Raw genomic sequence first — 13505 nt, 5'->3', positions numbered from 1 at the left:
GAACGTACTCGTTAACTCGTCCTCGTCCTCTGCTTCAGCCTCGGCCGCCAATTCCTCTGGCGTCTTCTTCTTTCGCATCAAAGGATTTGGTTCTTCCTGCGGCATTTCCTGGACCTCTTCTCGCTTCTTTATGTTATACTGCAAAAGTCAAACAGGGATTTTCGGAGATTAAACCAACCTTTGAATTAAAGGGATCGATCGATTGAAATTTTACATCTGTGTATTTATTGTATACGTGTATACATATATATACGTAAGAATCGATAGGACGACTGATAATATTGTTTGATCGATGAGTGCGTAAATAAAGAAGGACAAAGAGAGTAAGAGCGTACGAGTAACAACAGCTAGTCGCAATTAGATATCTGAAAGAACAAAACGTGCTCTTCTACGTGTCAATCGAGAAGTTATAGGTTTTTGTTTGTTATCATCTTCTTGTACTTTTTTATTAATAAAAATCTACATGTATATAAATATACATGTTTCTGTTAATAAAAATCTATATGTAAAACACTAATGGGCGACAGATACCGTGTCATCCCATATATCTGATATGTGGCTAGATAAAGGGATTTTCAAAAATTTTCCTTCTCATAATTCTATACGCATCTATCGCTGAAAATACGAAGCGTTCGATATTAAACATAGATCATAGGCGTTAAATCTCTTAATTCATTCGATTTTCACCGATCGGCTGTTTCACTGATTGGCCGATTTAATATCAATAATTAAACAGCACGTTGGTTTAGAGCTAATGCATTATGTCCACCTCAATTGTCTCCATTTCTGTCTATCTATCTATTTATCTATCTCTTTCTCTCTCTCTCTTTCTCTCTCTCTCTCTCTCTCTCTCTCTCTTTCTCTCTCTTACCTCCATATGTGTCTATGTATATACGTTACTGTCACAGTCATTAAAGCTTGATAATTCAATGTACATTGAACTGTGGAATGAACGAACAACGTCGTAGGATTGTTCAATTGAACATACCTATAGATTATATTTATTATGATCAACGTTCTGAATCATATAAATATTTTATCAAGTCTGAATAACGAATTTATCCATAGCATTCTTATCCATCTCAATTATTATGCACACGATTCTTAGACATTGTATAAAATAATTTTAAAGTGGTCTCTATTCTTATCTTTTTTCTTTATTCGAAAATATTATATCGAAAATATTATAATTTATGTTTGAAATAGAATTTAATATCATCATCATTTTGTTATCATTTTTCTTTCATTTTCATTTTGTATTCGTCTTCTTTCATTTTAGCTCTTGCAAAGATCTATGTAAACAATATTTCTAATATGTCAGGAAAACAGAAGGTCTAGTGAGAAAAATCCAATATTTTTCAAAATTTATTTATTTTATCTGGAATCAATCATTCGATTTTGAAATAGTATATTTGACTTGCTTCGATATTTTTTTTTATATGTTTTCTGGAATTACGACATAGAAACAGTGATGTCATGTTCGTGACACTAACGGTCACTTTTCGAGTATCTCTCGTACGTTATTTGCCAACAGCTGCAATGACAAGAATGAGATATCTCTCTCTCTCTCTCTCTCTTTCTATACACACACACATTACCTATGTATGCAAATATCTGTATGTTATATATATATATATATATATATATATATATATATATATATATACATATATACACATGTGTGTGCATGTACGTATGTATGTTATATGTATTTATGTCATACGTAAATGTATAAAAAGAAAGAAAGAGAAAGAAAGAGAGAGAGAGAAAGAGAGAGAGAAAGAGAGAGAGAGAGAGAGAGAGAGAGAGAGAGAGAGAGGGGAGAGAATAGCACGAGCGTTAATACATATTACGGTAGAACACGTACTACTATCCATCCGATGATGCTTTGTATTCTAGGGTACTCTCGTGGTAGACAATAAGCTCGATTGCGGTACAACTCGGACACGTCATTGGTAGTTCAAGTACCAAACGCTATGCGCTTACATGTACTATATGCTGTACCAGTGTCGTGTTACATTCTGCGATATATACGAATTCGTATATATATTGCTAATGCAGAATGGAAAACATTGATTTTAGATTCTTCTCTACTTCTTAAAATCTTCCTTCCTTAAAGAATAAGACTGCGATCAAATGATTATATGTAATGATAATAATCTAAGGTATATCGTTACTTCCAAAAATGTTACAATTTTTTTTTTAATTGTCAACGTATGTATACTTGTATATATATATATATATATATATATATATATATATATATATGTATTGTTACAAAAGTACTTTCTTTCGTAGGATTCGTGGAGATCGATTTTACCGATGTGAAATATCGACGTGTACTTTAATTAAAAATCTGTCCGAACCATTACACGAAATGGGGTCGATTCTTTTGCGTTTCTACGCTAACAGCTAGTAGTTCGATCAATAAGATTAAAAAAAAAGGACAAAACAGTATTATACAATATCTATATGTCTAACGAGATCGGTTTTGGCTAATTTTACATTTGTTATACTTGTAAAAATATTCATAAACAATATATGTAAGTGTAAATAAAGAGATGAAAATTTTGAAGGAAATACTTGGCGGTTATGTTAAAAAAGCCCATTTAATCGTTTCTCCATGAAGAGACGAGCTATCATTGTACACGAAGGTAGCGGTTCTTTATTAGTATTCACAGGGTTTTCTCTCTTTCTATTTTTCTCTTTTTTCCTCTACGATCGTCATAATCAACCTGATTGTCACAGGAGTCGCGATAAACGCACGACCATGCGACCGAATACTACAGTTATTTGTAAATTGTTCTCTAATGGTAAAAAGCTTTCGTTTAAATTTGTATTCTGATTGTTGATAGGCGAAGGGAATGATAAAAAATCATCCGCTGGTTATTTATCTCTTTATCGTTCTCGTTTTCGTTCTCTCTCTCTCTCCCTTTCTCTTTCTCTCTCTTTCACTCTCTTTTTGGCTCGCTCCGCTAATTTCGTTAAATGGACGCTCTGCTCGGCTGGTGTGAGAAGTGGAGGAAGCCGGAAATTAAACGAGGATTTAAATGTAACGCTTAAACGCTCTCCCCCTGTGAAAATATTAGTACACGTGTCTGTGCATTCGTCTATATATGTATTTGAGTGGACAGTAATATCGTTTGAATCTTTATTTTTCCAAGGTCTAGAAAAGAAGTAGAAAAAATTACGTTGAACTTTTATGTGTTAATCATTAATTAATCTTTTGATTTACCTTATTTCAAAAAATTCTTCAAATACGAATGATCATCATATTTCGTATGAAAACAAAAAAAAAAGAACTTTTTTCTTTTTTCTTTTAATCTGAATAAAAATGCTAAAAGAGGATTAAAATATTGTGATCCTACTTAAATAATTAAATTTAAATAAATATTTTGATTTATGTATCAGATTTAACGATTTCCAATGAGCCTGGCACAAATCTACTCAATTTTCGTCTAAATTGGAAGTAAGCTCACGTAGCACGATGGCCGCGAATGAAAACGATCGGACGACATCCCGTATCAATTATACTCTATCGTTTCAATTGAATATGCAAATTAATTACGTTACATGGCACGACGTTCGATCCGATCATTGCACAGCCGTAACAAAATGTTATGAGGTGATTAATAAACGATATCGATATCATTACTCTCTATCGGGGAATATGATTTTTGGCATGATACACTCTCATCGATATCAGTGTGGGTCATTTCTGATGACAAGCAATGTGAAATAATCAATATTACGTCAACATGATATCTAATTGACATTTTTAATGTATGTATTTATTGTCGTGAGGGACATCGGTTCATCGACGATTCATTTCTCAGACAATTTCAATAACAATTATAAATAAATATAAGAGAGTATCGGTTTTTTGTTTATCCTTGAAAAAAAAAAGAAGTTTAAAATACGTCAGATCAAAATATCAATTTTTATAGAGTCAGCACGACGAAGTGAAGGATTGAAAAATAACATTTGAAGTTGAAGTTTGTTTGATTATCGATCGAGATCTTTTTGAAACTCGATCAACGTGTCCTTTTTTACAGTCTTTCTTTTAGCTCGTGATGCTGAGAGTGGAACTCTTTTGTAATTGTCAACAAATAATTTCACTGTGCCGTGTGTACTACGTATATCGCGAGAATAAACAACTTGAGTAATTGCTTCTTTGTTCGGGCGCGTTCAATTACGTGCCGTGATTCAAGATCTAAATGGGTGGGAGGAAAGAGAAAATGGGTAAATGAAAAGGAGTAGAGATTTAGGTCGAAAGAATTTTCAAAAGTTTGCCTGTTTACCTTCGCAATTTTTCGTTAATGTTTAAACACATCAAAGCAATTATGCTATAACGTATAATTAAAATTACGTTTTAATCGGATTCTTTGAATTTTTATTTCGTAAAAATAATATTATATAATAACAGATGTCAATACTTATGAGTATCATAGATATCGGAAGTTATTATGATTGACGTTCGACTTTGACATCTCATTAAGCATTAAATTAAATGACACTTTGTAATATAAATGGTCCTAACTTCGTTGAACGCGAGCGGCTCCTTAAGTACTTTCACGGCTGGTCGGGTGAACGTCTTAAAAGGAGTCAGCCTGACTCTATTAGGAAGTCGCCATATTGAATGCAGGGACTCCCTACTAGAGTCAATTTGACCCCAGTTAAGTTCAATCTTCTCTCTTCTATTTTCTCGCCGTCGAATACCGGCTGTCCGTTCTTCTCGTCCCTTTCGTTCTTCTTCTTCTTCTGCTCCTTTTCTCTCTCTTTCTCTCACTCTCTCTCTCTCCCTCTCTTTCTTTCTGCTTTTTCCTCTTCTCGTTTCCCTTTTTTCTCTACTATCTTTACTCAACTGTCTTTTCTCCCTTCTTTTCCTTCTCTTCTGCGACATCAATTTCGACACCTAGTAGGAAGATACCCATGTTAAACACGGTGAGACGATCGATCAACCCGATCTTAATTACAACGCTAGAAGTTAATCACCCCTTCGAGCATTTATGCACCTCTACCTACCTAGATCGTACTAGTCTCGTTTTACACGCGTATCATAGCACCCCTTTTTAATGGAACCGCTTGAAAAGAAAATATTTTCTCTTTACGAGACACGACATCGTTAGATTTTTGACTTCGCTTTTTCCTTTTCTTTTCTTTTTTCTTTTCTTTTTTCTTTCTTCTTCTCCCTTCTTTTTTTTTATTTTTTTTTTATTCATTAATACCCGATATTATTTCAAGAGGTTCCATTTACGAGGCTGACTACAAGGTCTACATTTTGTTCTCATCAAATAGAAGTGCGATATAAACGTTGTTCTTTTACAAATATCAATTGTACAGCGACAAGAAGCTTTGAATTGTTCTTTTACTAATTAACAACGTTTAGTTTAATTAATAACTTTTACTTTGGGCTCGTCTGGTAAAGTGCGATACTTATAGTTAGCTCCATTTCAGCATAATATATCTTTGATTTTATCTGAAAAGGAAGAAGAAAAGAATAATATTGTTTTATTTTATAAGTTATAATCAAAAAAAAAAAAGAAGAAAAATTGATGCAATTCTTTCTTACCTGCAAGATCTTCATTCCTATTCATTTTTCTGTATCACTTGGAACTAGAGATAAAATTTGATAAAACTTACCTTTCTGTCTCTTTTGATTTTGATTCGGCAAATAACGGCAAAGAGAGTTCAAACGCGTTTTCGAATGATTTAAGTTCACGTTATTTCACGATTCCTGCATTCGTCGTTCAATTCGCTCAAATATCCATCCATACTTTTTCTCTCTTTCTATCTCTCTTTTTTTTTTTATTTTTGTCTACCTTACTCATAGTTCCTCTTAGAAACGAATTTCACTGCCATTTTATTGACACCAGTCAGCGTTCTCGAGACGCGTCGATGTTTCTACGGGTCATGAATTTGCGAAATTGGAAAGCTGTCTGTCTCATCTTTTCTTATATCTCGCCTCTTCTCTTTCATTGTTTCTTTCACGTGAATTTTTCGTTTGCTTTATATTCCCCGAGTTTTCTTTTGTCGCCCAATCGCTGATTCGCGAGACATAGTGAAAGTACGACAGAACTTTTAAAATTTGCAAGAATATTTGTAATTTTTGAATACCGCTGGCGGATATACGTATAAGTTTAGTAGCTTGCCAAACAATGTTACATCTGTTTGTATTTTTGTTTCTATTTTTGTATCGTTTTATTTGTAAATACTGAGAAAAGTGTGTTACGTATGTCCGTTCTTTCTTTTTTTATTTTTGTTATTATTTTGTTTCTTTTCTCTATTATTATTATCATATATTAATATATTAGTTTATATTATTTAATATATCCTATACGTACGTATTATTTAAAATATCCACAAAAAATAGAAATTAATTTTTCTTCTCTTAATTACTCTTAATTTTTTCTTATAATAAATTCTTATAAAATGATTTCGAAGAGAAAGGAACGAAAATCAATCAGTTTAGATTAAAAAAATATTTTTCATTTTTCCAAGATCCGTTGAAGATCCACATAACTAAATGAATTTTCTCGCTTCTATATCATAATATATCATAGAAAATGAGTTTTAAAAAATGTTCGTCGGCGAATAACTGCGAGGTTCCGTATCTTTTGATACCCGAAGGGTGCAATTTATTTCAAGAATCTATCCTTCTTTTTTTATTATTTTACTTGAATAAATCTAAAATGCTTTTGCCGTTTTTCACAGAGCTTTATGAACGCAAGTGATAAGTCGGCCTAAACTAAAACATTTTATTACTTCCATCATTGCTGGTTTTCTTTTTTTGTGTATGTTATGTGTGTGTGTATGTGTGTGTGTGTATGTTATTTGCCGAGCATACGTACTAACATTTTTAAATCTACCAAGAAATCGATCGACCTTATTCGAATGCGATCGGTTACGAAGATATTTTAACTCAATAAGGCTTCGCGCTTATCAGTCTTCCGTAATTTGCATTCGAGCATGTCGTTAACGTTATAAATAAATGAAGAAGGAAGCTTCTGGGATGAATATTCGTCACGTTTTCTCTACGCAAAAGTAATTATGTATAATTAGTAGATATAACGCGTTCACTTAAACTCATTATTGATTATTCCTTCAAGCAAGATCCACTTTTGATGTCTCTCTCTCTCTCTCTCTCTCTCTCTCTCTCTCTCTCTGTCTGTCTCTCTCTCTCTCTCTCTTTCTCTTTCTTTTTCTTTCTCGCTCTCTCTCTTTCTCCTTCTTTACCTTCTTTATAATTTTAATTGAAAGGAATAATAAATAAACGTAACCGTCCGATCGTTAATGATTAATTTCGAGTATCATCTTCTTTCTTTATCCTTAATAACTTTACTAGAATATTATAACAACTGTTATAGGGTTTAGTCAAATACAATACATAATTTTTTTTATATTTTCAATATTTCTGATACGCCGTTTAAATTGATATTTAATCAAAATAATTTAATTTGTTTTAACTTTAATAAATTTTTCAAGTAAAATTATCGCTTAATTAGATAATTAACGAACTTTTTTCTAAAACGATATTTTGTAATTATTAATTATGTTGATTTTGAATCTACGATCATGACTTTCTCGTATCTTTGACACTGTGATACGTTACACGAAACATCAAAGCTTATGCACCTCTGATTCGTATGGCATCCTTCACGTAACGTTTCGCATTTCGCCTCGCGAAATTCGATGCCGGATATGTACGGCGTGTTTGCTTTTAAAGGCTGCCTGCTTCTATCTACGCTACACGTTAACTGCATTCGAGATTATCGTTTGCACTTTTGCATCGTCATTGGGTAATATTAGTTGCGTGCACACCCATAATAAACGACGATGTCATTTACCCGATTAAGTTTTATATGTATAAGAAAATTGGTCGTGCTATGTTCTTTTTTCTTTTTTTTTTTTTGAAGCGTAATATCGATAAAAGCAAAATAATTTATATTGTATGATAAATATTAGGATTGGGTGTTACTTCTAAAAATAGACAATATTTCGTACTCTATCGTATCTTTTTTGTTCTTTTATGTATTATATATATGTGTATATATATGCGTATGAGCGTGTGTGCATATATATATATATATATATATATATATATATATATATATATATAGAGAGAGAGAGAGAGAGAGAGAGAGAAAGAGAGAGAGATATTGGAAAAAATTATAATTAGTGTTATCGAGTAATTATTTACATTGGACATAGCCCTATTATCTATCAGTAAAACACTTTTATAAATCTTCAAGATAAGCAATCTATTTATACTGTACATACAATCATATGTAGCTTACTATTAGTCTTCGAATATATTTACAGATTACTAAAAAAAGTCGATTGTTACATAAAATAATTAATTAATTAATAATAAAAAAATCAATTTACGTGATTCCTTTTATATTTTTATTTTCTTTCTTTTATTCCCCTTTTCAATGACCTTTTCTTGAAAAACTTTTACATGACTTGCGAAATGACGTATGTCCTTTTCACGGACATTTAACGTGTAGGCGTTATATCGTGAATAGAATCATAGTCTACGGGGAACAGAAAGAAAAAGGGTTTTACCAGCGAGATTCAATAAAGTACATAATAAAGTACATCGACGCGTGTTGTATCGACGAACCGACACATCGACGGAGGTCGACAACGCGCAATAATGTCGTTCACTTCCGTTATTTCTCGATAAAAGGAAGATGTCGACTCGTGTGTTTTACTTTTGCTGCGATTTTCCAGTCAAGATAGAAAAGGACGTTTTTATTATCTTGTATCCCCCATTTGTGGATTTTTATGTTATTTTGTTTTATTTCATTTTATTCTAATTCTTTTATTTTCTTTATAATATAGAAAAAATTGTCATAAGAATAGAGAAAAGCTTTCAATGTGAAAATCAAATTGTTTTCTGTTTATTGTTGATAAATAAGAAAGAAAAAAAGAAAGAAAGAAAGAAAGAGAGATCATTTTTTATCGAAGGGTAATTTAAGTTTTGCCTTTCGAAGTATTCATGACATACGTACATACGTATAAAGTATGTATTCATTAAAATTACATCGCAACCCATATATGGCAGAATCGCTGATATCGTTAAGATAATTTCTTCTTTTCCTTAAACCGCACACGATCATCGATCGTACGATTCTCGAGGATTCCTTCGTGGCTCCATCGTGATTTCAATCTTTTATTTATTCGATTATTTACGTATCCTTTCTCGAGTGTTCGAATTTCACGATCGAACGTGCCGATAAAAATTTTTTCAAAATATTCTTCTTCTGTTTATGGGATTTTTTTGTGTTTTTTTTATAACTATTTTTTCTTCCCCCCCCTCCCTCCTTCATTTTATAAAAGAACAAGTATTTCGATGAGATAATTCGAGTTGAAGGAAAGAACAAAGGAAGACACCGTCTTTCGCTAAAGTTGGTCATACTTTTTAACAAAGCCACGGCGAAAGTTCTTCGGTTAAAGGATAGTCCCTTTTCCACCGAAGACGCGAAAGCTTTTAGATCCTTCCGCGACGTAAATTACAGCTGGCGCGCTGCTCTTTCCAGTCCGCTAAATTGACTCGCCGCTCTTAAGCGGCTTTACAATCCTACGAAAGTTCTATCCCGTCTATTCTAGCCTGTCGGCTATAAATTATTCTTCTTTTCTTTTTTTTTTTTTGTTGTTTTCTTCGCTATCTCTCTTTTTTCTTTCTTTTTTAGCGATCCATTCCGCTTCGGCCGGTTGGGGTATCTAGCCGAGAAATTAAAAGTTTCGAGAAATTTTCTAGTTAACCTGTGAAACAAAAAAAAAAGAAAAGAAAAGAAAAGAAAGAAAGAAAGAAAAAGAAATTCAACGAAAGATCATGAAAATTGTATAGATTTTTTTTTCGTGGAACAAGAAAAGAAGTAAAGGGATACATTGAATTGGGTCACCAATTATCGTGAATTTCGAATTTCGATTTTACCTATTTCTCTCTCTTTCTCTCTCCATCTCTCTCTCTCTCTCTCTCTCTCTCTCTCTCTCTCTCTCTCTTTCTCTTTATTTCTTTCTCTTTGATAGAAATTCTTGTAAGAACCACATGAATTGAATTTTTAATCAAGAAGATGTAGTTTGCTCCACTTCATTATATTCAAACGTCCCATTCACTAGGACGAGGTGCGCCGTTTTGTCTCCATTGTTTCATTGGTAGCGTAACGAGACGACAGAGCGTCTGTTGGAACTTAGCCAGTGTCTGGAAGATTTTTAATTAATTGTCCGAGTTAATTGAGGACCGAAAAGAAAGAGAGAAACACAAGATCCTACAAAAATTCTTTCCTACTTCCTACATCTTTTAAATGTCGAATTGTCGTCTTTAAATCTGCTGTCTCTCTCTCTCTCTCTCTCTCTCTCTCTCTCTCTCTATCTATCTATCTCTATCTCTCTCTTTCTTTCTTTCTTCGAAAGGCTACCTTCATTTTCTTAAGTGATTAAAAAAGAATATGAAAAATGAGATGAAAAAAGAGACAAAGATAAAAGATCTTTCTTTATTCATCTGATCTTCTTCGTTGCATTGTAATATCGTTTATAGTGAATAAGAAAAGAACTCAAGAATCGGAACGATATTTTGTAATAAGAACGACGACGATCATTATGAGGTACATCGACAAATTGGTCTCCTGAGAGATGTACCGTTTGTTTCATCGTTAATTGCAGTTTCAAATCGTCTTTATCGACAGCTCTCTCTCTCTCTCTTTCTCTTTCTCTCTCTCTCTCTCTCTTTCTCTCTCTCTCTCTCTCTCTCTCTCTCTCTTTCTCTTTCTCTCTCTCTCTCTCTTCTTCTCTCTTTCAGCAAAAATCCCCTTGTTTTAGACGATCATCATATAATCGGATCCACTATGATTTGAGCTCGGATACGATTATCAGAATTAATTTTTTCAGTCTGTAAGAACGTCGACAGTCAGAGATAATGGGTATTGCTCAATCATTTACGTAAGTAGATCATAAATTATTTGTTCTTATTCTATATATTATAAATAATTATAAGCATGTACATTAGTTTCCTATGTATGTAGAAAATAATTTGCGCGTTCATACTTTTTCCTTGAAAAATAGAACATGGATTATATTATAACATTAATTTATAAAAAAACATTGTTAATTAGTTATTGTTATTATAATTATTAATTGTTAGATAATTTATAACAAATTGTTTCGGACAAATTATTAAATATATATATATTTTTATTTATTTGTTAAAGATAAGATCAAGTTCAATATGTACTTACGAATTTGAGTTAATTTCAATAGCCAAGTTTCGTTCCATTAGTTTCCAATACTACTCTGAACCAATAATGTAATATTTACAATATATTCAATTTATACAAGTTGGTTTCGAATTCTAGAACGAGTACTTGCAGGTTTCGAAAATGTACTTAAAAGTACTACGATCTTAAAAAAAATCGAACCTTTCACAAATAATAAATAATAGAATCTTGGAAAGCAGAATTCTATAATCTTTTCTAAGTTTTAAGTAATGCATTCCGTACAATGATCCGAAGATGTGCGTAACATGTATAACAAAAATTTGCAACAAATATATTGCAAATCTCATTAATCACGACAAAAATGTTTTCAAAGAAACATTATAATACTATTTTACACGTAGAAACGTACCTATACGAGAATTTTGTATATTCTTATAATTTCAGTTGTTTATTGTTCTATTATTATAATTGAATCATGTTTAAAGAGTACCGTTATCGATTTTGATGATAGCAAAGAAATAATGATTTTGAATAGCATATAATTTATGATACGGTAATTTATGAAATTATTTTTGAGCTTACTTGAGTCTATTTGATATTATTGCTTTTATTTTCTGAAAATACGCATGAACAGTTTGAATTTATTTCGTTTAGGTACAATTGTAACTATTTAGAAATATTATTTTTATAATCCAAAATATTTATAGAGGTTACAAATCCAATTAATCAAAGTTCAAATCTATTTTTGCGAGGTACTCTATTCGTTTACTACTATTTGTATACACATTAATAATATAGTGTTAATTAAAAAAAATTAATTATGAAAATTGTTTATAACCAATTATTAAAAATATACATATCTATTTGTATAAACATCGATTATATAGCATTAATTGAAAAAAGAAAGAAAAATGGTTTACGAAAAGTTGTTGTATCAAATTGTTTATAACAAATCGTTAATAATTATTTAAAAAAACATGACGAAAAGATAGAAAAAAATTTATCCTTTAAAATGGTCTTTATTTTAAATCTCTAAAATTTCCAGTTTTTGCGATAATCTCATATATATTAAAGATGTTTATATTGACCCACTGACCTATAATATAATTCCACATGGGCACATTGACACAGTGACCTATATAAATTCCTAGAATTTACGTGAGTTTATCAGTAGGTCAACGTAAGCAGTTTTTCTCTATTATCATATTACGCATAATATACTAAAGGGATGTACGAATTTTAAATAGCGATCTCTCGAAATGATATCTCCGTAATTAAAAGTTGTAGAGACTTCGAAAAAGAAAACCTTTTTATAAAAAGAAGCGAACGCATTTTTTTTATTAATTTAAAATCAAGATCATTCAAACTTATCGTATTTGAAACATATGAAAATATCAGGCAAAAGAGTAATATATATATATATATATATATCGAAATGTATTATATTAAAAGAGAAAATTTTATTATTAATCAATCAAAGAAGATATCAATATCCTTTGCTATCTTTCGTAATATCGATTTTGTAATAAATGAAGTTACCAACCGAACGGTGGATAGAAATCGAATAACGGTCGTTAATAAATGGTAAAAAGGGCCTCGCGGGCTTCTCATCAGGTTGCGTCGATGTTGTTAGCATCGTCATACTCGTCGTCGTCGTTGCCGTCGTCACCATCGCTGTCGTTCGATTCCGCGGAGAGAATCCAATCGCGTAACAAGATATCGAGATGCGAGAGTTTGCTTAACGAGAGGAGATAATATTTCACAGAACGAGACTGCGGTGACAATTCGATGAGCTCGATATCGTCATTACGTTACCGTTCTCTCTCTATGATTTCTCGAATGTATCATCCTCGTCATCATTGTCATTGTCATAGTCTATGATTTCTCGTTGTCAGAGGTTTTAGACTCCGTGCGAAAGCAGGCCTTGATTACGCTTTGGCTCGGAAATTCCCGTGAGAGTGATAGCGCGAACGAGTAGACGAGCGAGCCAGGAAGAGTGTGTGTGTGTGTGTGTGAGAGAGAGAGAGAGAGAGAGAAATGAGAATCGAATTGCGGTCGTAATTTTGTGGAGGAGTGGCCGAGCGAATGATCGCGAGTACCAATAATTATCCTAATTGCAGGCAATACGCGTGTCTGGAGTAAACAATGATCCTCAATTGGACATTCGTTGAACGTCCTACATGAAACCCGTGGAAGATATCCTCTTTTTTTTTGTATTTATGACATCTTTGAGTTACTTTTGTTATAAACTAGAAAAAATATTGTTATTAAAAATTTATCGAT

The 13505-nt window shown here is 32.2% G+C and overlaps 1 protein-coding gene across 4 annotated transcripts in view; it reads right to left on the bottom strand.

The window, feature by feature from the left end:
• Nucleotides 1-13505, bottom strand: part of LOC124432823 (complexin) — a 243300-nt gene that overhangs the window by 15274 nt on the left and 214521 nt on the right. For all 4 annotated transcript variants that reach the window (XM_046982099.1, XM_046982098.1, XM_046982100.1 and 1 more), the window contains one exon: nucleotides 9-138. In XM_046982099.1, coding sequence (XP_046838055.1) covers nucleotides 9-138 — 130 coding nt within the window. The remainder of the gene's footprint in view (nucleotides 1-8; nucleotides 139-13505) is intronic.

This window comes from Vespa crabro, chromosome 1 (assembly GCF_910589235.1).
Source record: "Vespa crabro chromosome 1, iyVesCrab1.2, whole genome shotgun sequence".
Lineage (NCBI taxonomy): Eukaryota > Metazoa > Arthropoda > Insecta > Hymenoptera > Vespidae > Vespa > Vespa crabro.
The sequence above is the reverse complement of the archived record's forward strand: the minus strand, read 5'-3'. Positions and strand labels throughout refer to the sequence as shown.